The sequence below is a fragment of the Eutrigla gurnardus genome (assembly GCF_963514095.1).
Source record: "Eutrigla gurnardus genome assembly, chromosome: 23".
Classification (NCBI taxonomy): domain Eukaryota; kingdom Metazoa; phylum Chordata; class Actinopteri; order Perciformes; family Triglidae; genus Eutrigla; species Eutrigla gurnardus.
The window spans coordinates 6,066,537-6,094,089 of NC_139934.1; the positions used below are offsets into that span (position 1 = coordinate 6,066,537).

The window sequence follows — 27,553 nt, forward strand, 5'->3', positions numbered from 1 at the left end:
GGGCTGTTGCTCAGAAAAAGGGCCTAAAATCAGACACATTTCATGTCGCCATTAGGTGGCGCTCTACCTGTGAGTTAAAATTGCAGTGCAGTTGTGTTCAGGACCTGACTCTTATCAAGCATGAATATTTTGGAGCAGATCGGAGAAGAAACGGTGAAGTTTAAATGCCTGTGGCGAAGGGTGAAAATAGTAGCGCAGTCATGGCGTCGCCGTGGCCACGCCCCTAAACTTTTGGAGCATCTTTGAGTAACTTTTTGTCCTTAAGGCCTTTCCAACCACATATCCAATTTTGGTATCAATCAGATCAACGGTATAGCACAAGTTTGATTTAGTACGACCCCTGTGAATGGCCAAAAACGGCCAAAAATTGCACTTTTTGGAAATTTGATGAAACTTGACATGTATGTTCTTTGAAGTTATGGCAACATAGGTTTCAAGTTTCGTAATTTTTGGCCCAAAGGTTATAGAGTTATGCTAATTGCGATTTGGTGGCCCAACCCTCTTATGTTCATTGGCCGATATCTTCTGATTTAATGCATATTTTCAAAAGCTTTTCAGACCATCACCAAAGCTAGGTCTAACAAGTATGCATACCATATACCGTCCAAATCGGGTCAACGGTGTCCAAGGGATGAACAACTTCTTGTTTTTCATAAAATCCAGGCGGACTTTTGTACTCCAAGAGGATTTCGAAGGTCGAAGGCGTGAAAGAATAATAAAAAAAAACATTGCAATAACAATAGGGCTTCGCAGCCCGACGTTGTCGGCGCTCGGGCCCTAAATAGCATGAAAAGGACATAAAAACATGATTGGCAACAAGCAAATGAAAACTTTCTTGCATGTTTTGAAAAGGATTAAAAGTGTAAAACAATGGTGGGTGGGTGGAGAGGGGGAGAGTGTGAAGTCAAATGTGGAGAAGTCAACGAATTCAGATGAATGCAGCTTTCCTGGGTGGATGTTGAAGTCACCGAGGACGACGAGTGGTGTGCCATCATCAGGGGAGCAGCTCAGGAGGGCATCCATCTCATCTAAAAAGTCACAGAGAGGACCAGGTGGGCGATGGATCACTATGATGTTGAGCTTGAAAGGAAGGGTGACAGAGACGGCATGAAATTCAAGTGCAGATCGGGTTAGGTGGTCCAGAGGAAGGACCTGGTAGAACCACCTGGGTGAGATAAGAAGTCCAGTTCCTCCATCCTCGACCTGTTGATCTTGGGGAGTGTGAAAACGAGTAGACAGTTGAGAGGGCAGCTGGAGTGGCAGTGTTTTCTGGGGTGATCCAGGTCTCCGTAAGGGCCAGGAAGTGGAGAGTTTGCAGGGAGGCATACGTTGAAATGGTGTCCGCTTTCTTGACTGCAGACTGGCAGTTCCATTTCCCCCCTAGTACTTCAAGTTCCGTACCGGTGGAGAATGGTGGGTAGCAGAGATTGGATGGGTTACAGCCTCGAGAGAAGGGTCTCTGGTAAAATTTTCTCCAGTGTGATGTCCTGACTGGGATAGGACACATGGCTGTGATGGATGGTGGTTGAGATGTTATGCCCACCTCAATGGACTCCCACAGATCAACTCCCTTGTCTTTGTTCAACTGTCTTCGTTCGGCTGTCCTGATGCTGCAGCTGTAGTGACAAGCTCTTAAGTGCTTGGTTTACCACATGCAGGTTTAGCCCCCCCCCTCCAATCAAGTCTATTCACTGCAGCTGAGATGGCTGAAACTAGGTAATTGCCCACTCAGTATGAACGGCTTCACAAGAATTTAAACAAGCTAGACAAGACTAAATATTACAACTGGTTCTACTCATGAAAACGTATAAACCAGTATCTACGAGAACATTTCATTATATGAACTATTAATATTGCAAATACATATTCAACCTTCTGGGAAAAAATCCTTATTCAGTCCACTAGATGGTGCCTAGGAGGTTGTTTTTTTGTTTGTTGGTGCAGTCACTATGCAGACTGCAATAAACAGTTCGGCTTGTCTGGAGCATGATGCAACATTTATGACATTTATCACAGTGAAAATGTATCACAACATAAGTTATTGCAAAACTTGAATATCGCAAACATTTTTTTAAATCATATTGTGACACAAGAATTGTGATAATATTGTATCATGGGGTCATCTGGTAATCCCCATCCACACTTAAACCTATTTTGTAATTTTAAAAGGATAAATTATTGGATGTTATTTTAAAGAAAATGAAGCATGATTTATTTACAAAATTAGATTTAAAGCAGATGCAAACTCACTGAACACAAAGACCCCCAGTCAGCAGACCCCCAGTCAGCAGCACAGCACTACATGCAAGGAAGCAGCTCAAGCATCGGAGGCGGCCAACCTCCCAGTGGGGACAGAAAGACTGTTTCCTCTTCTGGCCTATCAACTCTGTGGTGATGAGTAGCCATAACAAAAAAAATGATGGCCGGAAAGTGGGAGCGAACATGTAGTCTATCAGGATTCAGGACTGCTCACTCCACTGAGACGGCCCTCCTCACAGTGACCGAGTCCCTGCGAGACGCCAGCGCCTCGTCCCACTCCTCCGTTCTCGTTCTCCTCGACCTATCTGCTGCGTTCGACACAGTCAATCACCAAATCCTCCTCTCCACTCTGGCTGAACTTGGCATAACTGACTCTGCTCTCGCCTGGTTTACATCATACCTGACAAATCGCACCTTTCAGGTCACATGGAATGGCTCTATGTCCAAACCCTGTTCTCTGGAAACGGGTGTCCCTCAAGGCTCAGTATTAGGACCGCTTCTGTTCTCACTATACACCAGATCACTAGGTTCTGTTATCACATCGCATGGATTCTCCTACCATTGCTACGCAGATGACACCCAGCTGTTCCTCTCTTTTCCCCCGTCCTCTGACACCCACATTGCAACTCGCATCTCGGACTGTCTGGCTGACATCTCTGTCTGGACAACTGCACATCACCTCAAGCTTAACCTGAATAAAACCGAACTCCTCTTCATCCCAGGGAAAGACTGCCCTCGCATGGACCTGTCGGTCACTGTCGAGGGCATCACAGTATTGCCGTCGTCAACTGCGAGGAACCTGGGTGTAATCCTCGATGACCAACTATCCTGCACCCCCAACATCACTGCTGTGGCCCGATCCTGCAGATTTGCCCTCTACAACATCCGCAGGATTCGGACCCTCCTCACAAAGGATGCAACGCAACTCTTGGTCCAAGCACTGGTCATCTCCCGCCTTGACTACTGCAACTCTCTCCTGGCTGGACTCCCGGCCTCTGCGATTAAACCATTGCAGCGTATCCAGAACGCTGCAGCACGTCTTATCTTCAATCTACCCAAATTCTCCCATGTGACCCCACTCCTCCGTGACCTACACTGGCTCCCTGTTGCAGCACGCATCCAATTTAAGACGATGACACTGGCCTTCAGGGCCATCAATGGAACGGCACCCATCTACCTTCAAACACTGGTCAAACCTCATGCCCCGAAGCGAGCACTTCGCTCCTCTACTTCAGCTGGCTGGCTGGTACCACCATCGCTGAAATCAAACAAATGTCGCTCAGCAAAGTCCAGACTCTTCTCTGTTCTGGTCCTCAGTGGTGGAACGAACTCCCGACTAATGTCAGGACAGCAGAGTCATTTGCCATTTTCCGAAAAAGGCTCAAGACTCACCTGTTCAGACTTCACCTCGACTAGCATGACCCCCCCCCCCCCCCCCCCAAAAAAAAAAAAAAAAAACTCTTACCTATAGCACTCTGATCATAGCACTGTTGCTCTTGAACTACTAGTTTACTCAGATGAGGACCTAACACTTGTTCTATTTTTAGCTCTTACTTTATCGGCAATGATTCGTTGCGGTTTCCTTGTTTCCTTCTTTTGACAAATGTACTTATTGTAAGTCGCTTTGGACAAAAGCGTCTGCTAAATGACCTAAATGTAAATGTACATGTAGTCTGGTCGGGCCTGATAAAACATTTTCTTTTTGAAAAAGTAAAAGAAAATTACAGCCAGCTGTTTTACATTAAATTCTTCCGATGTACCATCTCAATCCCATTATTAATTTAATTTAACATGCTGAATTGGTCTGTGCTCTTTCTTCGTTAAATTCTCTTTTAAAAAACAATGCCATTGCCATTGGCCACTGCCAAGTCGTCAACAACACAACATCACATTGAAATTTCTTTGGAAAGGAGAAACGCTGCAGTAAGACTAACAGACAGACATGCTCAATGACACACTTCATAATCTGTAGGGAAAACATTTCTATAAATAAGAGTTTTTACTGCTGCTTAAATGATTTCTTGCAAAAATACACAGTTATTATGATACTCATGAGTTTGACCATAGGAACCATTCATGTTTCGAGCCAGCAGTCTCCCATAGAACAGGGCAGCGTAACAGTGCCCCCTACTGGTGAAGTTGCTCTCAGATTGGCAATGCATACACAGCAACCTGAACCCAGGTCCCTCCTACTGTGCAGCGCTGCAGTATCAGAACTGTAGATACTGATGTGCATTAGATTGGCCTGGTCTGCATGTTGTACCTACCTGCTTCTGTATTAATAACACTGTTTCTGGTTTGTGGGGCACAGTAGCTTGTTTGTGGGGGAAGTTGTGACAAAAAACAACTGAATTTCACCATTATATCTCTACCGTATACTGCAGCTCAACTTTTGTGAGGTTTTGTGTATTTTCCCAGTTGAATGACAAAGGGAGCTTTAAGCAGCAGCATGAATAATTAGTGACACTTTGTGAGGAAACAGGAGCCTCATATCTACCGGTATGCAGGAAAGAAAGTAATATATATTGTTTTCAAAGTCGTAATTCACACTGGTCTATTTGTGTGAGAATGGTGTGAAAAGGAAGGAAACGGACCGTGTAAACTCAGAAGCAGAAGATGATGAAACCTCCGGTCCCACACTTAATGTGATACATCTTCATTTTCTCTGCAGTTCCTGATTTCATCCAATGCGCTTGGTGTGTCTTAAGCTTTCTCTCCACAGAATAGAAGCATTTTCCAGAAGCAGCGTGAGGATGGGACACGCTGTGCTCCGTGTGCTGGGGTTTCTCTGTGAGGACATTGTTTAAATCATAGTTCCCATCGATGCAACGTCTTAAATGCCTGATGTTGTTTGTTTTACAGCCAGTTTGATAATGTATGACAATGTTTCAAACTCTGTTTCAGCTCTCATCCTCTACTGTGAACCAGCTCAAGGTAATTACACAGTTATTCTTTTGATATTCACTCGGGATGAAGCAGTATCACCTTTTAACTGTAGGATAAGTGCAGTGACAGGAAATAAAACATCTCACTTTCATGCATCTTGTGTTGGTTTCTAGATGCTCTGCTGACCATTGAGCCAAACTGGTCCACTTTATTTACCGGAGAGTCTGTTACCTTCATGTGTGACATGAGGGAAGGAAATGACAACGACTGGTTTTACACGATCAGGAAGGATGGTCAAACTTTTATCTCTTTCAACGGACATAAGAATTATACATCACCTCTAACTACAGGCAACAGTGGTGAATATCACTGTGTTGGTAATTATAAGTGGTCCAGATCTCTAAGAAAAGAAAGTAATAGAGTCTCTCTAACTATATCAGGTAAGTTCTCAAAGTTTTACTAATAGTGCTAATATGATATAATGTGATATGAGCTTAAAGTTCTTATATATAATGTATAAATGTATATAATGTCCTTTGTTGAAAGGTCCAATTACCACATTATCATTATATCTGTTGTGAGAGAGTAATACAGGACGGTACATCCTAGAAATGAATGCATCTTGTTGTACAAAGTGTCCGTTATTAGTGATAAGAGTAATGTATTAAACCGGGCAGTTTGAAAGTGGCGCCTCCTTCAGGGGAAATGTAGTCTTTTATTATAGTATGAGTGACTTTGGCATCTTCTTCTGTCTCAAACTCTACTTGTTCTTAACATTTGTTCATATTTGTGATATATTGAACTGATTCACTAAAAAGAAAAAGGAACCATCTGTGTTACACAGACAAAGATGTGATCCTGCAAACTCCTGCGTCCACCTTGTTCAGAGGAGAGTCGGTGACGCTTCGCTGTCGGCATCGTGATCAGAGAGAGGAGGAGGCAACCTTCTACAAAAACGGATCACTGATAGAAACGGACATAAACCTTCAAAACACAGTTGAAGTGACGATTTCTCCGACGTCAACCGAGAGCTCTTACTCATGTAAATTTGAGGATGAAGAATCTGAATCAGTAAAACTGAAAATGCAACGTGAGTACTTTTCACATTAAGGAGCTGCAGACGTATAACCTTCCCAGAGTGAAGCAGAGGGAGTTTTTATTCTCTAGAATCCACGTTAGTTTAAGTTAATCTACACTTTCAGTGGTTAATGTATGTGATGGTCACCGTTGATTGATTTCCATCAGGTAGCTACACCTTAATTATATACACAGATTTAAAAGTAATTTAATATTTCTACATAATTTACTACAATAAGTTGTAGAACCACCAAGAAAACTCAATGAGATTATATTATTAATTTGAAATATCTATCAAATTAATAATTTACAGGGACAATAATGACCATATTCATGTCTTTGTTCTACATTAAACAGCACGACCAAGGGCCCATCTCAGCAAAGGCTATGAACGGGACAATGTGACCCTGACCTGCTCTGTGGAACCATCATCACCATCATCATCACCATCATCAGCATCATCCTCTGGTTGGAAATATTTCTGGTACAGAGGCGATATATCCTCTGAACCACTGACCACACAAGATTACATTCTCCTCTCAAACGGACAAATCCGAGTCTCACAAAGAGGACTCTACTGGTGTAGAGGAGGACGAGGAAACCCAGTTTTCTACACGGAGTACAGTGAAGTAATAAGTGGTGAGTTGATATGGAGAACACAATGTAGAAATAATCCTTTAATACACTGATACTGTTGAATCATGGACAGTTAAAATCAGAGCTGTTGTGACTCTGCAACCCAACTGTACTGAGTTATACTCTGGAGAGACGATCACTCTTGTGTGTCTAGTCGAGGATGGAGGAGACACTGAGTGGGAGTACGGATGGGAGACACCCAACTCATACAGACCTCAAAACCCACGTGGCCACATGATTAGGTCATCACTCAGTGGAAAGTACTGGTGCTGGGGCAGAAGTAAAAAATACAAGATCGACACAGACTGGAGTGGTGCTTTCACTTTGAAACTTGATTCCAGTAAGTCACCTGTTTTATTTTGCTGAATGTAAAACAAGTTTATATTATTTCAGATGTTAGTTTGGTTGATATATTTTAAGACGATGCACCTTCACACTTGTGTGACACATTTGGAGATCGAGAACTAAGTAGGATACAAGTAGTGCTCCACTGACTCATCATTACATGTCTTCGTTCTGTGAAATCATGTCCAACAGATAAACCTAAGCCTGATCTCACTGTGTCTCCATCATGGCTGAGTCCTGGAGCCTCAGTGACTCTGAACTGTAGAGTTCAGCATCCGTCTGCAGGATGGAGGTTCTACTGGTATAAGGCTGTTCCCAAACCCTCAGAGATTTACTACAACTCCTACAGTTATGAGCCTCTACCTGGTAGCACCATCGGGACCGAACCCTACATTGTTCATGGACAGACGCACACGGCAGGATATATGTGCAGGGCTGAAAGAGGAGATCCAGTCTACTCCACTCATGATAGTGATACTACGTTTGTCTGGTCTGGAGGTAGGTTTGTCTTGACCTTTCAATTCTTGCACAAAAGAAGACATTTAGTTATTATGGAGATATTTTATTTTCACTTTACCGGAAGGCCACTGGCAAGTGTATTTACAACGTCATGGTTTCCCACATTTGATACAGGAAGGATTTGACCAGACTCAGGATTTCACTCGTCGTTTGGTTTATTGACCATTGAACAATGCAGTTGGCGAAAAACCTTTAAACATACAAAAATAAATAATTTCATTAAATCAATCAGAATTTTTCCTAAATAAAACAATGTAAGTACAAGGTACAGCATTTCAAATAGAACCAATGAAAATTAAGGTCAGTATTTCCCAACACAACAAGTACATTTAGATTAGGCAAAAGGTAAGTATATTAACATACATTAATCAGCTAATGGGCAAATACTGTGTAAATTAAACATTATACAGAAAATTAGGCATTTAAGGCCAAAAAGCCATTTCAGTCCAGTAAAGAGATGTGAGCTTACCGGTAGCCTCTCTGATCTTTTTCCTTTTCCTTGCGCTTTAAACTCCAGTGATAATTTGTTGATTTCGCTCGTCTTCTGCTGCCGTGAGCTGCGTTGCAAAACTACTGAGCAAACTTGTGTTCCTCTATTGTTCTGGTGTTTCTGGCGTGCGCTGTTAATTAGTCCGATTGCGTTCATCTACTAAGTTGCGTTGTGGAGCTGTGCTCGCTGTCACGCGCATGCAGTTGGAGGGTCGTCTTCACGTGCACCCGCTAGTCGGCAAACTCCTGTCAGATCGGCGCGCAACAGCCACCGTAGTTTGCCGACAGGTTTGAGGTGAATGCAATTATGTCTCTATTGATGTGATCCTTTGTTTCTTCTTACCAACAATTAAAAAGATTAAGAACACAATAAACCTGCAGGATTATTTCCATTGTCCCCTCATTACGTCTTGTTTTTCAGATTTCAATCCAGCGGCATCTCTCTTAGTGAGTCCTGACAGAGTGCAACACTTCAGGGAAGAGTCGCCGTCACTGAGCTGTGAGGGAAGCTCCACTGAGTGGAGAGTGAGCAGGTTTTCTTTACTTGGCTCCCCATTATACTGTACTATCTGGGGGACAATGACTGGATCCACATGCATCATGAACCACAGCCGGATCAGTGGAGTGTACTGGTGTGAGTCTGGAACAGGACAGTTCAGCAATGCAGTCAACATCACTATACATAGTGAGTTTTAAATGATTTTAATTTGAAGTATTTCAGCAGTATTTCAACCTGCACCAGCTGGTCTTTCTGACCAAAACTTCATCTTCTTGGATCTTGTTCCAGACAACGATGTGATGCTGGTGAGCCCTGCCCTTCCTGTGGCCGAGGGACGTCCTGTCACTCTCGGCTGCAAGTCGAAGACAGACGAGGCTCTTTCTGATGTTGATTTTTATAAAAATGGAAAACTCCTCTCAAATCAGAGCAGAGGGGAGCTGGCTATCTCTGCAGTCTCAAAGTCAGATGAAGGCTTGTATAGATGTGAGGCTTTGACTAGATGGCGTCAGAAGTCACCAGAGAGTTGGATGTCGGTAAAATGTGAGAATGATTTAAAAAGTTAGAACTGAATTAGAAGTCTGCTTTGTTTCATTTAAACTGTGTTTTATACATTCAGGTATTCAGTAATTACATAGAGATAACAATGTTACATGAGTAGCATTGAAAGGTATGTGATCAAGGATTTAAGCGAGTGTGTAGTAATACTTGTGTATCTTTCTCATGATTTGTGTGTAGTTCACAGTGATGTCTCAGTGCCCGGGTCTGAACAAAGCTCTCCACTTCCTGTCGGGTTGATCACCGGGTTGGTTTGTGGAGTTTTAATGATTATGATCCTGCTGCTGGGTCTGTATCACTGCAGAAAGTCAAAATGTGAGAAGTTTTCCTTCTTATATCACATTGATTACAGTCCGATGATGAAAAGTCAAAGGTGTAATTCCAAGTCATGGAAACAATACGATGACTTGCAATATAACATCAATTTTTTGTTTTGTTTAACAGATTCAAGCTTCATGAGGTTGGTACATGTCTCCCTCCTCTCATTCTGTACATAACAGCGGTGCATTAGATGTTCCTTATTAAATCCACCTAATTTACTACGTGTTTTGGACCCAGCAGGTCTCAGAGGACCAATCAGAGCCCAGCTGCAGACCTGGTTGATCCTCAACAACAAGTCTACAGTTCTCTTCTCCACGGTCAGCCTGAGTTATTATTCCCTTTAGGCATCATCCTTAACTGTAAAGCTAACATTTCCCCCTTTGTTTAAGAGGATATACAAATGATTTTAACGGGATCACAATGATTGATATGACCTTGATTTTCACTGCTCTGTAGGTGATGCTTGTGTCTATGAAGAAATCAGAGGCTCCAAACAGCCAGAACATGGTACAGTATATTCTTTGAGTTTAACAGAGAGAGAAGTAAACAAAGTACTATTTTTAAATACTACAATGAAATGATTCAGTTGACTGACGACCCCGTGAGTTACATATTCTGTGGTTGGGTTTAAAGGCAATGATTGCTAAGAAGGAAGTGAGTACTTTTATTCTATGTGGTGAGAATTAAATGCCTGAACAAACAAAGGGAAATCCTCTTTTCATGCATTCGTCTGATGCTTTTTACATAGAATATGAATGAACCAGAAGAAGAGAACGTTTATGTGAGGACATGATCAGCTGCAGGTAAAGTCAAGTTCAACAGACTTTGTACTACAGTAAACCAATTATTAATACATTGTCCCTTCACACCTCATATAGATCTTCCAGGATTAATGAAGGCCTCTGTAAGGAGCGAGCCAATGGAATGGATGACAACATGAAAGACCACATCCTTTAGCAAGCAGCAATTATTGTGTGCACCTCTGCTTTCCTAACACCAGACAGCATTTTCTACATTTGAGCTATTAGCAGATCATTTACATTTAATATTCAGTTGTTCATATATTATAATTATAATAATCCATATAATGTGTGTTTATTGTCCACTTCCTTCTTTGGTGGAGTATTATGTCACTTTCTTGTTTTTAAACCTCCAGGAGACGACTATAAGAGCAGGTCGCTGGTTCCACAAGCAGCAATAATAAGTTGTTTGAAACATCAGCGTCGGTACACTGGTGATAGTGCAGCTATGGAGTCAGAAAATCATCAAGTTTCCCCTCTGTATGTTCTTTACTTTGACCCGGATGTGTTTAATGTTTTATGCATCGACTGTCAGCGCCATCAGACATCTTTTAAGAATAAAAATGTTTTTTTTAAAAAGCTTGGCTTTCATTATTAGCAAATGTTTTTGTCTGTTCTATAAAAATCTGATTCGTATTTGATCATCCAGCTACAATTTAGTGTCACGTTAAATAGAAACCTGTGACATTTGTAACAATCCTGCCTGCAGAATAAACCCTGAACCTCGCAACCAATCACTCATAGGCTAAATACATGAACTCAATATGAATGTAAATGCTTTCTCTTCAACACACGCCTTATTCATAAAGAGAGACAAATCTCAGTGTACTCACAGAATAACCCGGCATCCTCACCGACACTCCCACTCTTCCTCTGAGAAATCTTTCCAGCTCGGCACCAACGTGAAACTTCAGCATGAGGGAAAAGTTCCTTTTAATGCCATTTTCCACACCATTTATTGTTTGACAGCGCACATAAAAAGTAAATACTGAACATAAACTACACGTGTACAGTTTGTCTAATGCAGCGGTCCTCAAACATTCTGAGTCACAACGATAATAATAATGATGTTTATTAGATCACCAAAGACAAACCGGAAACGACTTAACAAGATAATAAAATTAACATTCATGTTCAGTTATACAGTCATCTCTTTACCTACTTACTGCCGTTCAGTGGCACCTATCCCAGCATGCATTGGGTTAGGAGCATGATAAGCGGTAGGCATTTTTCCGTATTACAGTAAATAAATTACACTGATCCCAGTTGTAAATGCGTTTCGCACTCACTGCATAAAATAAATTAATTTACTTACCATTTTCACCAACATGAAATTGTGCCGGGGCCAATCACAGCTGAGGGGAAGGAAAGAAAGTAGTCCACTTCAGTGAGGACAGTAGTGAAACAGCTCAGGCCGTCCGATTCAGTTTCAATCAAACACCAGTGACCCAGAACCGCACATTTGCAGCAAAGAGTTTTGCAATCTCTGCAAAATGTATTCGGAAACGTCCCACAAAATAACATTTTAAAAATGTTACAGGGAAAAACAACACCATCTGAAAACATTCAAATAATCCTAAATCACAACATTTCTGCTTTAATGTTCAATTTCTTTCAGGCCGTGCAGCATTTTTGGCAACTGAGGCACAAAACTGTAAATATACACTCAACAAAAATATAAACGTCCATGACCCTGCCCTGTGACCACAGGCACTCCACGACCGCATATGAGAGAGGGCCCGTCACGGCACTGCTTGCAGTTTTAATTACACTCAACAAAAATATAAACGCAACACTTTTGTTTTTGCTCCCATTTTTCATGAGATGGACTTAAAGATCTAAAATTCATTCCAGATACACAATATTACCATTTCTCTCAAACATTGTTCACAAATCTGTCTAAATGTGTGATAGTGAGCACTTCTGCTTTGCTGAGATAATCCATCCCACCTCACAGGTGTGCCACATCAAGATGCTGATCTGACATCATGATTAGTGCACAAGTGTACCTTATACTGCCCACAATAAAAGGCCACTCTGAAATGTGCAGTTTTGTCTCACAGCAAAATGCCACAGATGCCACAAGCATTGAGGGAGCGTGCAATTGGCATGCTGACAGCAGGAATGTCAACCAGATCTGTTGCTCGTGCATTGAATGTTCATTTCTCCACCATAAGCCGTCTCCAAAGGCGTTTCAGAGAATATGGCAGTACATCCAACCGGCCTCACAACCGCAGACCACGTGTAACCACACCAGCCCAGGACCTCCACATCCAGCAGGTTCACCTCCAAGATCGTCTGAGACCAGCCACTCAGACAGCTGCTGAAACAATTGGTTTGCATAACCAAACAATTTCTGCACAAACTGTCAGAAACCATCTCAGGGAAGCTCAACTGCATGCTCGTCATCCTCATCGGGGTCTTGACCTGACTCCAGCTCGTCGCCGTAACAGACTTGAGTGGGCAAATGCTCACATTCGATGGCGTCTGGCACGTTGGAGAGGTTCTCTCCACGGATGAATCTCGGTTTACATTGTTCAGGGCAGATGGCAGACAGCGTGTGTGGCGTCGTGTGGGTGAGCGCTTTGCTGATGTCAATGTTGTGGATCGAGTGGCCCATGGTGGTGGTGGGGTTATGGTATGGGCAGGCATCTGTTATGGACGAAGAACACAGGTGCATTTTATTGATGGCATTTTGAATGCACAGAGATACCGTGATGAGATCCTGAGGCCCATTATTGTGCCATACATCCATGAACATCACCTCATGTTTCAGCAAGATAATGCACGGCCCCATGTTGCAAGGATCTGTACACAATTCTTGGAAGCTGAAAATGTCCCAGTTCTTGCATGGCCAGCATACTCACCGGACATGTCACCCATTGAGCATGTTTGGGATGTGCTTGACAGCGTGTACCAGTTCCCACTAATATCCAGCAACTTCGCACAGCCATTGAAGAGGAGTGGACCAACATTCCACAGGCCACAATTGACAATCTGATAAACTCTATGCGAAGAAGATGTGTTGCACTGCATGAGGCAAATGGTGGTCACACCAGATACTGACTGGTTCTGAGTCCCCAGACCCCCAATAAAGCAAAAAAATGCACATTTCAGGGTGGCCTTTTATTGTGGACAGTCTAAGGCACACCTGTGCACTAATCATGATGTCAGATCAGCATCTTGATGTGGCACACCTGTGAGGTGGGATGGATTATCTCAGCAAAGCAGAAGTGCTCACTATCACACATTTAGACAGATTTGTGAACAATGTTTGAGAGAAATGGTAATATTGTGTATCTGGAATGAATTTTAGATCTTTAAGTCCATCTCATGAAAAATGGGAGCAAAAACAAAAGTGTTGCGTTTATATTTTTGTTGTGTATATATATATATATATATATATATCATGGGCGAGCGGTCATAATAAGCTATAAATGCAGTGCATGCCCAAGCCCTTCAATAAAAATAATTGAAAATATTAATCTGGCAGTGTGTTCAATTATACAATACCTTAGTTTTACTGTTTTGGTCTTAAATCCGTGCCTAATCTGTCCCGTTTTGCTTGCGAAAAGCTGGAAAGCTGACAGCTTGTTTCGCGCATGCGCACTGTGACACCGACTAGTACAGTTACTGCTAAAGGCTGTGTTTACTGTAGATGAGCATTTTGAATGGCAAAAAAGCTGTCAGTGAAGCAGCTTATCTGCCAACGCGCATGCGCAAAAATGACTTGTTTGAATTGTTCAGCGGGAAACTGTCAGTGGTTCATTCATTGTGTAACCTGGTCAAAATGGCTGAAAATATTAATTATATTCAGGCTTTGCGTTCAGTGCCGTTTTCGCGGAGACCTTTTGAGGAAAAGAAAGCTATAATTTCAAGTGGACGGCCTACTCCTGAAGTAAATATCACAAAGACTGCAAAGAATTCCGTCCGTCACTTTCAAGCTAGCGCGTATGAGAAACATAAATGGCTAGCTAGCCGACCCCCCTCCCGTCAAACGATCCGGTCTGACAGCGACATATTGCCTGTTCATTCATGAAAACCATCTCGAAACACTCTCAGTCAAACAAGGTGGGGAATGAGAAATCTGCGGCGCTACTAGCCTAGTTCGTTTTAAAAACACACCGGCAGCAGCGCCTACTGATCTGAGACGTGTCACGTGAGTTACTGTAAATGCTGTGCGGAAAACCAGCTGTGGTCTGTGATTGAGGTGCAGACGGGTGAGTTTGGAGCTGACGAGAGGATCGCGCTGACGACCGTTTCGTTACATTTTTCTCATTGAAAAACTATACAACTGGCATTTAGATGATGTTCTCCATAAAAAAACAAGTGAAATACTGTAATAACAATTCGGTTTTAGTAATCAACCGCTATTGATCAAATGTATTCTGGACCAACGTGATCACTACAAGCTGTTTCCACTAACCATATTATATTTTTTATTAAACAATATAATGCCCCCCCACGGGCGTGCATGGTATTGACACTTCAGCATGACCACAGTAAAAGGTCACCGCTCGCCACTGATATATATATATATCATCTTATGAAGGGAATTTATTGTAGTATCTGACACACTTGTAAACCATTAATTCAATAAGATTGAAAAAAAAATGTAAACTGTATTTTTTCATATAGACTCAACAGTATTAAACACATGCTTCTATACACTTTTATGATGGTTCATTTTTGATGCCATTACAGCAAAATAACAGCTATTTCAGTTGTGTATCAAAGTCATGTTCTGTCATGTCTGACGCAGTTAAAATGTGAATTAGAAAAGTACAAAATTCCTGGAACTCAACTTCATTTTATTACATCCACCTGGTTGAACACAACTTACAAAAAGAATCAGGAGTGAGTCAAGGGCGAGGCCAATCATACATTATTACAATCATATCATTCGTCGAAGAGACTTTATTTTATTTTAAGTTAAGCAGCTCCGTCAGTTTGGAAAGTATGGCTGCTTGGTTAGCACCTTTGCATTCGGAGACCTAAAAGACAAGAGGGTTAAAAATGTAATTAAAAACTAAATGATACAATGATGTGTATTGAAATTAACATAAAATTGACATTTGTTTCTATATGAAATTTAAACTCAAAATGTATTCACATTAAAAGGCATTTACATTCATGTCATTATATCAAACAAGTGTTTCCATCTTTGCTTTATATTTTCATGCTTACCTTTTTTCAACAGTGGAAAAATAGGAATGTGGGCATGGCCGAGATGCCAAAGAGTTGAGTTATTTCCTGAAAAGAGCAAAAAGAACAACAGTAAGATGGATGAACTGAGTCAAAAATACTGCTATGACCTGATTGACCTGAAACATGCAAGGCAATACATGAGTGAAGCATCCAATAAGAACTGTAAGGTCAATTGGTCATTGAGTTGAACTGAATTGTATTATTAAAGTTGTGCTGCTGTGTGTTGGGGATCTCTGTACTAGCAGCTGTTGTAGTAAACGTACTGATGCTTAAAGCAAAAAAACAAAAACAAAATAACAACAGACTTACAATGTTGTCATCCACGTCCACCTTCAGGAAAACCACGTCTGAATACTTAGACTCCAGTTCCTGCAAGAGAGTCGATCAATGAGCATCCATGACAAACACAATGCACACGATATCAGCTGCTATGACAAGACGTGAGTGCCCAAATCATCCACTTACATTAATGTATGGGGCAATAATATTACAGGGGCCACACCATGGGGCAAAGAAGTCCACCATCACCAGCTTGTTATCTGCCAGTATCCGATCGAACTCCGCCTATAGAAAATGAAAACATTCTCACTTGTTCTGATCAAGCTATGATGTATTTACTGACCTGAACTCAGAAATTGTCGCTTATATTTGTAAAGTACTAGTTAGTGATACTAACAGCAAGGACATACAGCTACATCAGAACCGGCCTATTAACAAAGTTAGATTCTGATTCTGATTATTATAGTGTTAAAGTAATATTGGTGACTAATTACAGTGGCAGCGTGTTCATTCTACTTCCTATGTGTGCATGCAGGAGCCCGGAGCACTTAAATGACACTATGAAATGAGCAACTGCTCTGGGTTTCACAACTAATACTGATGTGCAGATGTGCCAACTTTCAGGAACAAAGGGTTGACACATAAAGACAAACATTCACAACCACTCAGCCCTGAATACAGATCCCTGAAACAATGAATACTTTGTGGTCATATTCAAAGACACTGGCCATTATGCAAAACATTGTCTATCAGCAGCATCAGTACAAAATACATTTACATTTACATTTAGCAGTCGCTTTTGTCTAAAGCGACTTACAATAAGTATATTACTCAAAACAAAGAAACCACAACATATCATTGCCGATAAAGTAAAGAGCTAAAAAATAGAAACAAGTGTTAGATCCTAGTCTGAGTAAAGTAGAAGCTGTTCAGCAAAACATACCTTAAGAACAACAGTGCGATGATCAAAGTGCTATTTTTTTTATATAAAATAGTCAGACTTTAATCTCAAAATACATGTGACTAACGTGTTGTGCCTTTGTAAATCCACTGTGATCTGTACATTGCATTACACATTTAATGGGACATTGTTCAAAGTATGATTACTTTTGCTTTGTAAATTAAATTAATTGCAAACGTTTTCCGACTGTACTGGTTTACACAACTAATGAGTGGGTGGGGGGGACTCGGAAGTGGTTATTTATAGGTTATTATGCAGTGGTTTTACTGCTTTAGATCAAATTGGGCACTAGTAGCCTACAAGCTAAAATTAGTTTGACCCCCTTTTTTAAAAGTTACCAACTGCAGCTTAAAAGCTAAAACATAATATGTTCAACTAAAAGCTAACAACAATAAAATCTGCAAAAAAAACAAGAAACAACTCACCTTGTCTGCTATCTGTCTGACCATGATTGCTGCTGTCTGAACGTGCCTGGAGTGTCTGAGTTGAGGAATACCTGATGCACAAGACAAGACACACCTATAAATATATAAATAAATAAATATATATATATATATATATATAAATATATATATATAAATAAATATATATATATAAATATATATATATATATATATATATATATAACATATATATATAAATATATATATATATATATAAGTAAATATATATATAAATATATATAAATATATATATATATATATATTTATATATAAAAGTAGGCTTTCAGGTAATTTCGCGGCATAACAGCGCCTTCCGGGTAAAAAAGACGTAGCCTACGGCAAAATCTGGAATGAAAAATAGCACTGTTATTTCATCCCCGAATCCCATTCATAAACACAATATCAGTTAACGAGTCGTTTTCCGTTTTAAAACGAATAACGGGATACGAGTAATTTTTCCGTTTTTCGTTCTTTTATTTTGAAGCGAAAAAGGGTAAACGACTCGTTATCCGTTCTGCGATTGTTGACTTCAAAACGAAAGTTGGATGGGCGCAACGACCGTTTATAATCGTTGTGTGCGTCTCTCCCCCGACCGCCGTCCAGCTTGCTGACGGAGGATACGCCAACAGGTCTGGCAACCTCGAGTCTGGAGGGGAGGGGGAGGCGGACACGACTCGCCGCAGAGTTTTGAATTTGAGTGTAGTACCGTTTTTGGCCACATTCTTACATATGGCGCCTTTAAATGATGAAAACAAAACATACACACAAAATGCCACAGATGCCACAAGCATTGAGGGAGCGTGCAATTGGCATGCTGACAGCAGGAATGTCAACCAGATCTGTTGCTCGTGCATTGAATGTTCATTTCTCCACCATAAGCCGTCTCCAAAGGCGTTTCAGAGAATATGACAGTACATCCAACCGGCCTCACAACCACAGACCACGTGTAACCACACCAGCCCAGGACCTCCACATCCAGCAGGTTCACCTCCAAGATCGTCTGAGACCAGCCACTCAGACAGCTGCTGAAACAATTGGTTTGCATAACCAAACAATTTCTGCACAAACTGTCAGAAACCGTCTCAGGGAAGCTCAACTGCATGCTCGTCGTCCTCATCGGGGTCTTGACCTGACTCCAGCTCGTCGCCGTAACAGACTTGAGTGGGCAAATGCTCACATTCGATGGCGTCTGGCACATTGGAGAGGTGTTCTCTTCACGGATGAATCTCGGTTTACATTGTTCAGGGCAGATGGCAGACAGCGTGTGAGGCGTCGTGTGGGTGAGCGCTTTGCTGATGTCAATGTTGTGGATCGAGTGGCTCATGGTGGTGGTGGGGTTATGGTATGGGCAGGCATCTGTTATGGACGAAGAACACAGGTGCATTTTATTGATGGCATTTTGAATGCACAGAGATACCGTGATGAGATCCTGAGGCCCATTGTTGTGCCATACATCCATGAACATCACCTCATGTTTCAGCAAGATAATGCACGGCCCCATGTTGCAAGGATCTGTACACAATTCTTGGAAGCTGAAAATGTCCCAGTTCTTGCATGGCCAGCATACTCACCGGACATGTCACCCATTGAGCATGTTTGGGATGTGCTTGACCGGCATATACGACAGCGTGTACCAGTTCCCACTAATATCCAGCAACTTCGCACAGCCATTGAAGAGGAGTGGACCAACATTCCACAGGCCACAATTGACAATCTGATAAACTCTATGCGAAGATGTGTTGCACTGCATGAGGCAAATGGTGGTCACACCAGATACTGACTGGTTCTGAGTCCCCAGACCCCCAATAAAGCAAAAAAATGCACATTTCAGGGTGGCCTTTTATTGTGGACAGTCTAAGGCACACCTGTGCACTAATCATGATGTCAGATCAGCATCTTGATGTGGCACACCTGTGAGGTGGGATGGATTATCTCAGCAAAGCAGAAGTGCTCACTATCACACATTTAGACAGATTTGTGAACAATGTTTGAGAGAAATGGTAATATTGTGTATCTGGAATGAATTTTAGATATTTAAGTCCATCTCATGAAAAATGGGAGCGAAAACAAAAGTGTTGCGTTTATATTTTTGTTGAGTGTAATTAAAACTGCAAGCAGTGCCGTGACGGGCCCTCACTCATATGCGGTCGTGGAGTGCCTGCGGTCACAGGGCAGTGTCATGGACGCACCCTTGGTGCGGCTGCTTCTCGTGGCTCAAGTTGAGACACAAGCGATGGACACCGAAAGGCATCCATCTCTCACGTGCGGTCGTGGAGCGCCTGCATTCACATGGCAGCGTGGCAGCCGCCTACTTGTGCAGCGGCAACCTCCTTGTAGCGCAAGTTTAGACACAAGCGATTGACATTCAAAGCCATCCACGTGCAGTCGTGTAGTGGCTGCATTCACAAGTGAAACTACATTTCAGTCACAGAGCTCACACACATGTCCATGCCTTCCTGACATCTCTCCTCCTCCCCCTAGTGTGACCTCTCCTCCTCCCCCTGTGTCCTTCTTGCAAGCTGAAATGAGTTGAATTAGTTAAAAAAAATCAGGTGTGGCTTTTACTTGGAAAAAGTCACAAAATCAATGACATTTCCTGTCGCCAGTAGGTGGCGCTCTGACTGTGAGGCAATATAACAGTGCAGACTTGTTCAGGAAGGAACTCTAATCAAGTGTGGAAAGTTTGGAGCAGATCAGAGAAGAAACACTGAAGTTATAATAGTTTGGACGTTTATGGCAGAGTTCAACTGACAGCTGTCTGAGGTGCATGTGGAGATGTGTGCCATCTCTCCTCCTCCCTTTGTGTCCAGGCTGAAATGAGAGGAATTAAAAAAAGGGAATTAAAAGTGGCATGACTGTTGATCTGGTGTAAAGCAGACTGGAACTGCATGTGAGATTCACAGATTCTCCATGTGTCACTGATAGATCTCTGACTCCCCCTGGTGGTCGCTGTGCCCCTGTGTCTCTCCCCCCTGTGTCCTGAGTGAAAACCTGGCTGAATTACACACTTGGCTAAAAACATTTTTTTTACCCACTTTATCATGACTTTAGGCGGTGGGTCTCAGAGGCTTTTTTGTACATCTCTACTTGGGCTATCTAGGAAAAAACATTTCATGCGTGTACGCTTAACCTAGAGGGGGGGCTGTGGCTCAGAAAAAGGGCCTAAAATCAGACACATTTCATGTCGCCATTAGGTGGCGCTCTACCTGTGAGTTAAAATTGCAGTGCAGTTGTGTTCAGGACCTGACTCTTATCAAGCATGAATATTTTGGAGCAGATCGGAGAAGAAACGGTGAAGTTTAAATGCCTGTGGCGAAGGGTGAAAATAGTAGCGCAGTCATGGCGTCGCCGTGGCCACGCCCCTAGACTTTTGGAGCATCTTTGAGTAACTTTTTGTCCTTAAGGCCTTTCCAACCACATATCCAATTTTGGTATCAATCAGATCAACGGTATAGCACAAGTTCGATTTAGTACGACCCCTGTGAATGGCCAAAAACTGCCAAAAATGGCACTTTTTGGAAATTTGTGGCAGCGCCAAACATTACTCAATTTGATGAAACTTGACATGTATGTTCTTTGAAGCTATGGCAACATAGGTTTCAAGTTTCGTAATTTTTGGCCCAAAGGTTATAGAGTTATGCTAATTGCGATTTGGTGGCCCAACCCTCTAATGTTCATTGGCCGATATCTTCTGATTTAATGCATATTTTCAAAAGCTTTTCAGACCATCACCAAAGCTAGGTCTAACAAGTATGCATACCATATACCGTCCAAATCGGGTCAACGGTGTCCAAGGAATGAACAACTTCTTGTTTTTCATAAAATCCAGGCGGACTTTTGTACTCCAAGAGGATTTCGAAGGTCGAAGGCGTGAAAGAATAATAAAAAAAAACATTGCAATAACAATAGGGCTTCGCAGCCCGACGTTGTCGGCGCTCGGGCCCTAAATAGCATGAAAAGGACATAAAAACATGATTGGCAACAAGCAAATGAAAACTTTCTTGCATGTTTTGAAAAGGATTAAAAGTGTAAAACAATGGTGGGTGGGTGGAGAGGGGGAGAGTGTGAAGTCAAATGTGGAGAAGTCAACGAATTCAGATGAATGCAGCTTTCCTGGGTGGATGTTGAAGTCACCGAGGACGACGAGTGGTGTGCCATCATCAGGGGAGCAGCTCAGGAGGGCATCCATCTCATCTAAAAAGTCACAGAGAGGACCAGGTGGGCGATGGATCACTATGATGTTGAGCTTGAAAGGAAGGGTGACAGAGACGGCATGAAATTCAAGTGCAGATCGGGTTAGGTGGTCCAGAGGAAGGACCTGGTAGAACCACCTGGGTGAGATAAGAAGTCCAGTTCCTCCATCCTCGACCTGTTGATCTTGGGGAGTGTGAAAACGAGTAGACAGTTGAGAGGGCAGCTGGAGTGGCAGTGTTTTCTGGGGTGATCCAGGTCTCCGTAAGGGCCAGGAAGTGGAGAGTTTGCAGGGAGGCATACGTTGAAATGGTGTCCGCTTTCTTGACTGCAGACTGGCAGTTCCACAGCCCCCCTAGTACTTCAAGTTCCTTACCGGTGGAGAATGGTGGGTAGCAGAGATTGGATGGGTTACAGCCTCGAGCGAAGGGTCTCTGGTAAAATTTACTCCAGTGTGATATCTTGACTGGGATAGGACACATGGCTGTGATGGGTGGTGGTTGAGATGTTATGCCCACCTCAATGGACTCCCACATATCGACTCCCTTGTCTTTGTTCAACTGTCTTCGTTTGGCTGTCCTGATGCTGCAGCTGTAGTGACAAGCTCTTAAGTGCTTGGTTTACCACATGCAGGTTTAGCCCCCCCCCCCCCCCCCCCCTCCAATCAAGTCTATTCACTGCAGCTGAGATGGCTGAAACTAGGTAATTGCCCACTCAGTATGAACAGCTTCACAAGAATTTAAACAAGCTAGACAAGACTAAATATTACAACTGGTTCTACTCATAAAAAACTATAAACCAGTATCTACGAGAACATTTCATTATATGAACTATTAATATTGCAAATACATATTCAACCTTTTGGTAAAAAATCCTTATTCAGTCCACTAGATGGTGCCTAGGAGGTTGTTTTTTTGTTTTATGGTGCAGTCACTATGCAGACTGCAATAAACAGTTCGGCTTGTCTGGAGCATGATGCAACATTTATGACATTTATCACAGTGAAAATGTATCACAACATAAGTTATTGCAAAACTTGAATACTGCAAACATTTTTTAAAATCATATTGTGACACAAGAATTGTGATAATATTGTATCATGGGGTCATCTGGTGATCCCCATCCACACTTTAACCTATTTTGTAATTTTAAAAGGATAAATTATTGGATGTTATTTTAAAGAAAACTAAGCATGATTTATTTACAAAATTAGATTTAAAGCAGATGCAAACTCACTGAACACAAAGACCCCCAGTCAGCAGACCCCCAGTCAGCAGACCCCCAGTCAGCAGCGCAGCACTACATGCAAGGAAGCAGCTCAAGCATCGGAGGCGGCCAACCTCCCAGTGGGGACAGAAAGACTGTTTCCTCTTCTGGCCTATCAACTCTGTGGTGATGAGTAGCCATAACAAAAAAAATGATGGCCGGAAAGTGGGAGCGAACATGTAGTCTGATCGGGCCTGATAAAACATTTTCTTTTTGAAAAAGTAAAAGAAAATTACAGCCAGCTGTTTTACATTAAATTCTTCCGATGTACCATCTCAATCCCATTATTAATTTAATTTAACATGCTGAATTGGTCTGTGCTCTTTCTTCGTTAAATTCTCTTTTAAAAAACAATGCCATTGCCATTGGCCACTGCCAAGTCGTCATCAACACAACATCACATTGAAATTTCTTTGGAAAGGAGAAACGCTGCAGTAAGATTAACAGACAGACATGCTCAATGACACACTTCATAATCTGTAGGGAAAACATTTCTACAAAATAAGAGTTTTTACTGCTGCTTAAATGATTTCTTGCAAAAATACACAGAGTTATTATGATACTCATGAGTTTGACCATAGGAACCATTCATGTTTCGAGCCAGCAGTCTCCCATAGAACAGGGCAGCGTAACAGTGCCCCCTACTGGTGAAGTTGCTCTTAGAGTGGCAATGCATACACAGCAACCTGAACCCAGGTCCCTCCTACTGTGCAGCGCTGCAGTATCAGAACTGTAAATACTGATGTGCATTACATTGGCTTGGTCTGCATATTGCACCTACCTGCTTCTGTATTAATAACACTGTTTCTGGTTAGGGGGGCACAGTAGCTTGTTGTGGGGGAAGTTGTGACAAAAAACAACTGAATTTCACCATTACATATCTACCGTATACTGCAGTTTAACTTTTGTGATGTTTTGTGTATTTTCCCAGTTGGATGACAAAGTGAGCTTTAAGCAGCAGCATGAATAATTAGTGACAATTTGTGAGGCAACAGGAGCCTCATATCTACCGGTATGCAGGAAAGAAAGTAAATATATCATTTTCAAAGTGGTCTATTTGTGTGAGAATGGTGTGAAAAGGAAGGAAACAGATAGTGTAAACTCGGAAGCAGAAGATGATGAAACCTCCGGTCCCACACTTACATGTGATACATCTTCATTTTCTCTGCAGTTCCTGATTTCATCCAATGTTCTTGGTGTGTCTTAAGCTTTCTCTCCACAGAATAGAAGCATTTCCCAGAAGCAGCGTGAGGATGGGACACGCTGTGCTCCGTGTGCTGGGGTTTCTCTGTGAGGACATTGTTTAAATCATAGTTCCCATCGATGCAACGTCTTAAATGCCTGATGTTGTTTGTTTTACAGCCAGTTTGATAATGTATGACGATGTTTCAAACTCTGTTTCAGCTCTCATCCTCTACTGTGAACCAGCTCAAGGTAATTACACAGTTATTCTTTTGATATTCACTCGGGATGAAGCAGTATCACCTTTTAACTGTGGGATAAGTGCAGTGACAGGAAATAAAACATCTCACTTTCATGCATCTTGTGTTGGTTTCTAGATGCTCTGCTGACCATTGAGCCAAACTGGTCCACTTTATTTACCGGAGAGTCTGTTACCTTCATGTGTGACATGAGGGAAGGAAATGACAACGACTGGTTTTACACGATCAGGAAGGATGGTCGCACTTCTGTCTCTTTCAACGAACAAAAGAATTATACAGCAACTTCTCTAGATCCAGGCCAGAGTGGTGAATATCACTGTGTTGGTGATTATAAGAGGTCATATTTGAGAAAAGAAAGTAATAAAGTCTCTCTAACTGTATCAGGTAAGTTCTCAAAGTTTTACTACATGACAAATCACTTATTTATGAGCCATGTGAATATGATCACCCTAAAGTTCTTATATATATAATGTATGAATGTATATAATGTCCTTTGTTTAAAGGAGCAATCATCACATATTTAATCATTGTATCTGTTGTGAGAGAGTAATACAGGACGGTACATCCTAGAAATGAATGCATCTTGATGTACAAAGTGTCTCTTATTAGTGATAAGAGTAATGTATTAAACCGGGCAGTTTGAAAGTGGCGCCTCCTTCAGGGGAAATGTAGTCTTTTATTATAGTATGAGTGACTTTGGCATCTTCTTCTGTCTCAAACTCTACTTTTTCTTAACGTTTGTTCATATTTGTGATATATTGAACTGATTCACTAAAAAGAAAAAGGAACCATCTGTGTTACACAGACAAAGATGTGATCCTGCAAACTCCTGCGTCCACCTTGTTCAGAGGAGAGTCGGTGACGCTTCGCTGTCGGCATCGTGATCAGAGAGAGGAGGAGGCAACCTTCTACAAAGACGGATCACTGATAGAAACGGAAATAAACCAACAAAACACAGTTGAAGTGATGACTTCTCTGACGTCAACCGAGAGCTCTTACTCGTGTAAATTTGAGGATGAAGAATCTGAATCAGTAAAACTGAAAATGCAACGTGAGTACTTTTCACATTAAGGAGCTGCAGACGTATAACCTTCCCAGAGTGAAGCAGAGGGAGTTTTTATTCTCTAGAATCCACGTTAGCTTAAGTTAATCTACACTTTCAGTGGTTAATGTATGTGATGATCACCGTTGATTGATTTCCATCAGGTCGCTTAACCTTAACTATATACACAGATTTAAAAGTAATTAATATTTCTACATAATTTACTACAATAAGTTGTAGAACCACCAAGAAAACTCAATGAGATTATATTATTAATTTGAAATATCTATCAAATTAATAATTTACAGGGACAATAATGACCATATTCATGTGTTTGTTCTACATTAAACAGCACGACCAAAGGCCCGTCTCAGCAAAGGCTCTGACAATGTGACCCTGACCTGCTCTGTGGGTCAGTCATCACCATCATCATCACCATCATCAGCATCATCCTCTGGTTGGAAATATTTCTGGTACATAGGCGATATATCCTCTGAACAACTGACCACACAAGATTCCATTCTCCTCTCAAACGGACAAATCCGTGTCTCACCAAGTGGATTCTACTGGTGTAGAGGAGGACGAGGAAACCCAGTTTTCTACACGGAGTACAGTGAAGTAATAAGTGGTGAGTTGATATGGAGAACACAATGTAGAAATAATCCTTATTCATAATAAAACATATTTGACCTTTAATACACTGATACTGTTGAATCATGGACAGTTAAAATCAGGCCTGTTGTGACTCTGCAACCCAACTGGCCTGAGTTATACTCTGGAGAGACGATCACTCTTGTGTGTCTAGTCGAGGATGGAGGAGACACTGAGTGGGAGTACGGATGGGAGACACCCAACTCATACACACCTCAAAACTTACGTGACCACATGATTAGGTCATCACTCAGTGGAGAGTACCGGTGCAGGGGCAGAAGTAAAAAATACAAGATCTTCACAGAGTCGAGTGATGCTTTCACACTGAAACTAGATTCCAGTAAGTCACCTGTTTTATTTTGCTGAATGTAAAACAAGTTTATATCATTTCAAATGTTAGTTTGTTTGATATATTTTAAGACGATGCACCTTCACACTTGTGTGACACATTTGGAGATCGAGAACTAAGTAGGATACAAGTAGTGCTCCACTGACTCATCATTACATGTCTTTGTTCTGTGAAATCATGTCCAACAGATAAACCTAAGCCTGATCTCACTGTGTCTCCATCATGGCTGAGTCCTGGAGCCTCGGTGACTCTGAACTGTAGAGTTCAGCATCCGTCTGCAGGATGGAGGTTCTACTGGTATAAGGCTGTTCCCAAACCCTCAGAGAGCTCCAACAACTCCTACAGTTATGAGCTGCTACCTGGTAGCACCAACGGGACTGAACCCTACATTGTTCATGGACAGACGCACACGGCAGGATATATGTGCAGGGCTGAAAGAGGAGATCCAGTCTACTCCACTCATTATAGTGATACTAAGTTTGTCTGGTCTGGAGGTAGGTTTGTCTTGACTTTTCCATTCTTGCACAAAAGAAGACATTTAGTTATTATGGAGATATTTTAGTCACGTTCACGTTTTTACGTTACCGGAAGGCCACCTTAGTTTGCCGACAGGTTTGACGTTAATGCAATTATGTCTCTATTGGTGTGATCCTTTGTTTCTTCTCACCAACAATTAAAAAGATTAAGAACACAATAAACCTGCAGGATTATGTCCATCGTCCCCTCATTAAGTCTTGTTTTTCAGACTTCAATCCAGCGGCATCTCTCTCAGTGAGTCCTGACAGAGTGCAACACTTCGAGGAAGAGTCGCCGTCACTGAGCTGTGAGGGAAACTCCACTGAGTGGAGAGTGAGCAGGTTTTCTTTATATGGCTCCCCATCATACTGTACTACCTGGGGGACAATGAATGGATCCACATGCATCATGAACCGCACCCGGATCAGTGGAGTGTACTGGTGTGAGTCTGGAACAGGACAGTTCAGCAATGCAGTCAACATCACTATACATTGTGAGTTTTAAATGATTTTAATTTGAAGTATTTCAACAGTATTTCAACCTGCACCAGCTGGTCTTTCTGACCAAAACTTCATCTTCTTGGATCTTGTTCCAGACAACAATGTGATCCTGGTGAGCCCTGCCCTTCCTGTGGCCGAGGGACGTCCTGTCACTCTCAGCTGCAAGTCGAAGACAGACGAGGCTCTTTCTGATGTTGATTTTTATAAAAATGGAAAACTCCTCCCAAATCAGGGCAGAGGGGAGCTGAATATCTCTGCAGTCTCAAAGTCAGATGAAGGCTTGTATAGATGTGAGGCTTTTGACTAGCCGGCGTCAGAA

At 41.9% G+C, this 27,553-nt stretch overlaps 2 protein-coding genes across 3 annotated transcripts in view; one reads left to right on the forward strand and one right to left on the reverse strand.

Annotated features, from left to right (window-relative positions):
* The window catches only part of LOC311009375 (uncharacterized protein), a 40,999-nt gene extending 23,643 nt beyond the window's left edge, over positions 1–17,356 (reverse strand). Inside the window, exons 1-3 of the mRNA XM_084003505.1 lie at positions 17,260–17,356; positions 16,060–16,158; positions 15,904–15,963 (exon numbers count right to left, since the gene is read on the reverse strand). Of these exons, the coding sequence (XP_083859631.1) occupies positions 15,904–15,963; positions 16,060–16,158; positions 17,260–17,283 (183 nt within the window). The 5' untranslated portion in view covers positions 17,284–17,356. The remainder of the gene's footprint in view (positions 1–15,903; positions 15,964–16,059; positions 16,159–17,259) is intronic.
* On the forward strand, positions 5,470–27,553 carry LOC311009370 (sialoadhesin-like). 2 transcript variants are annotated; one of them, XM_084003496.1, is made up of 7 exons: positions 5,470–5,585; positions 5,990–6,235; positions 6,580–6,861; positions 25,943–26,209; positions 26,407–26,712; positions 26,964–27,227; positions 27,330–27,553. In XM_084003496.1, exons 2-7 carry the CDS (start codon positions 6,229–6,231, stop codon positions 27,539–27,541), a joined length of 1,338 nt encoding a protein of 445 aa, XP_083859622.1. In that variant the 5' UTR covers positions 5,470–5,585; positions 5,990–6,228; the 3' UTR covers positions 27,542–27,553. The 2 variants fall into 2 exon arrangements, with proteins under 2 accessions (XP_083859622.1, XP_083859623.1); XM_084003497.1 differs by lacking the exons at positions 5,470–5,585; positions 5,990–6,235; positions 6,580–6,861; positions 25,943–26,209 and adding an exon at positions 7,033–7,198.

What these genes read in the sequence shown, in the direction of transcription:
- LOC311009370 (XM_084003496.1), top strand. An exon ending in CACACTGAAACTAGATTCCA is followed by an intron (nt 26,210 to 26,406) that starts GTAAGTCACCTG and finishes CATGTCCAACAG; the next exon opens with ATAAACCTAAGCCTGATCTC. An exon ending in TAAGTTTGTCTGGTCTGGAG is followed by an intron (nt 26,713 to 26,963) that starts GTAGGTTTGTCT and finishes CTTGTTTTTCAG; the next exon opens with ACTTCAATCCAGCGGCATCT.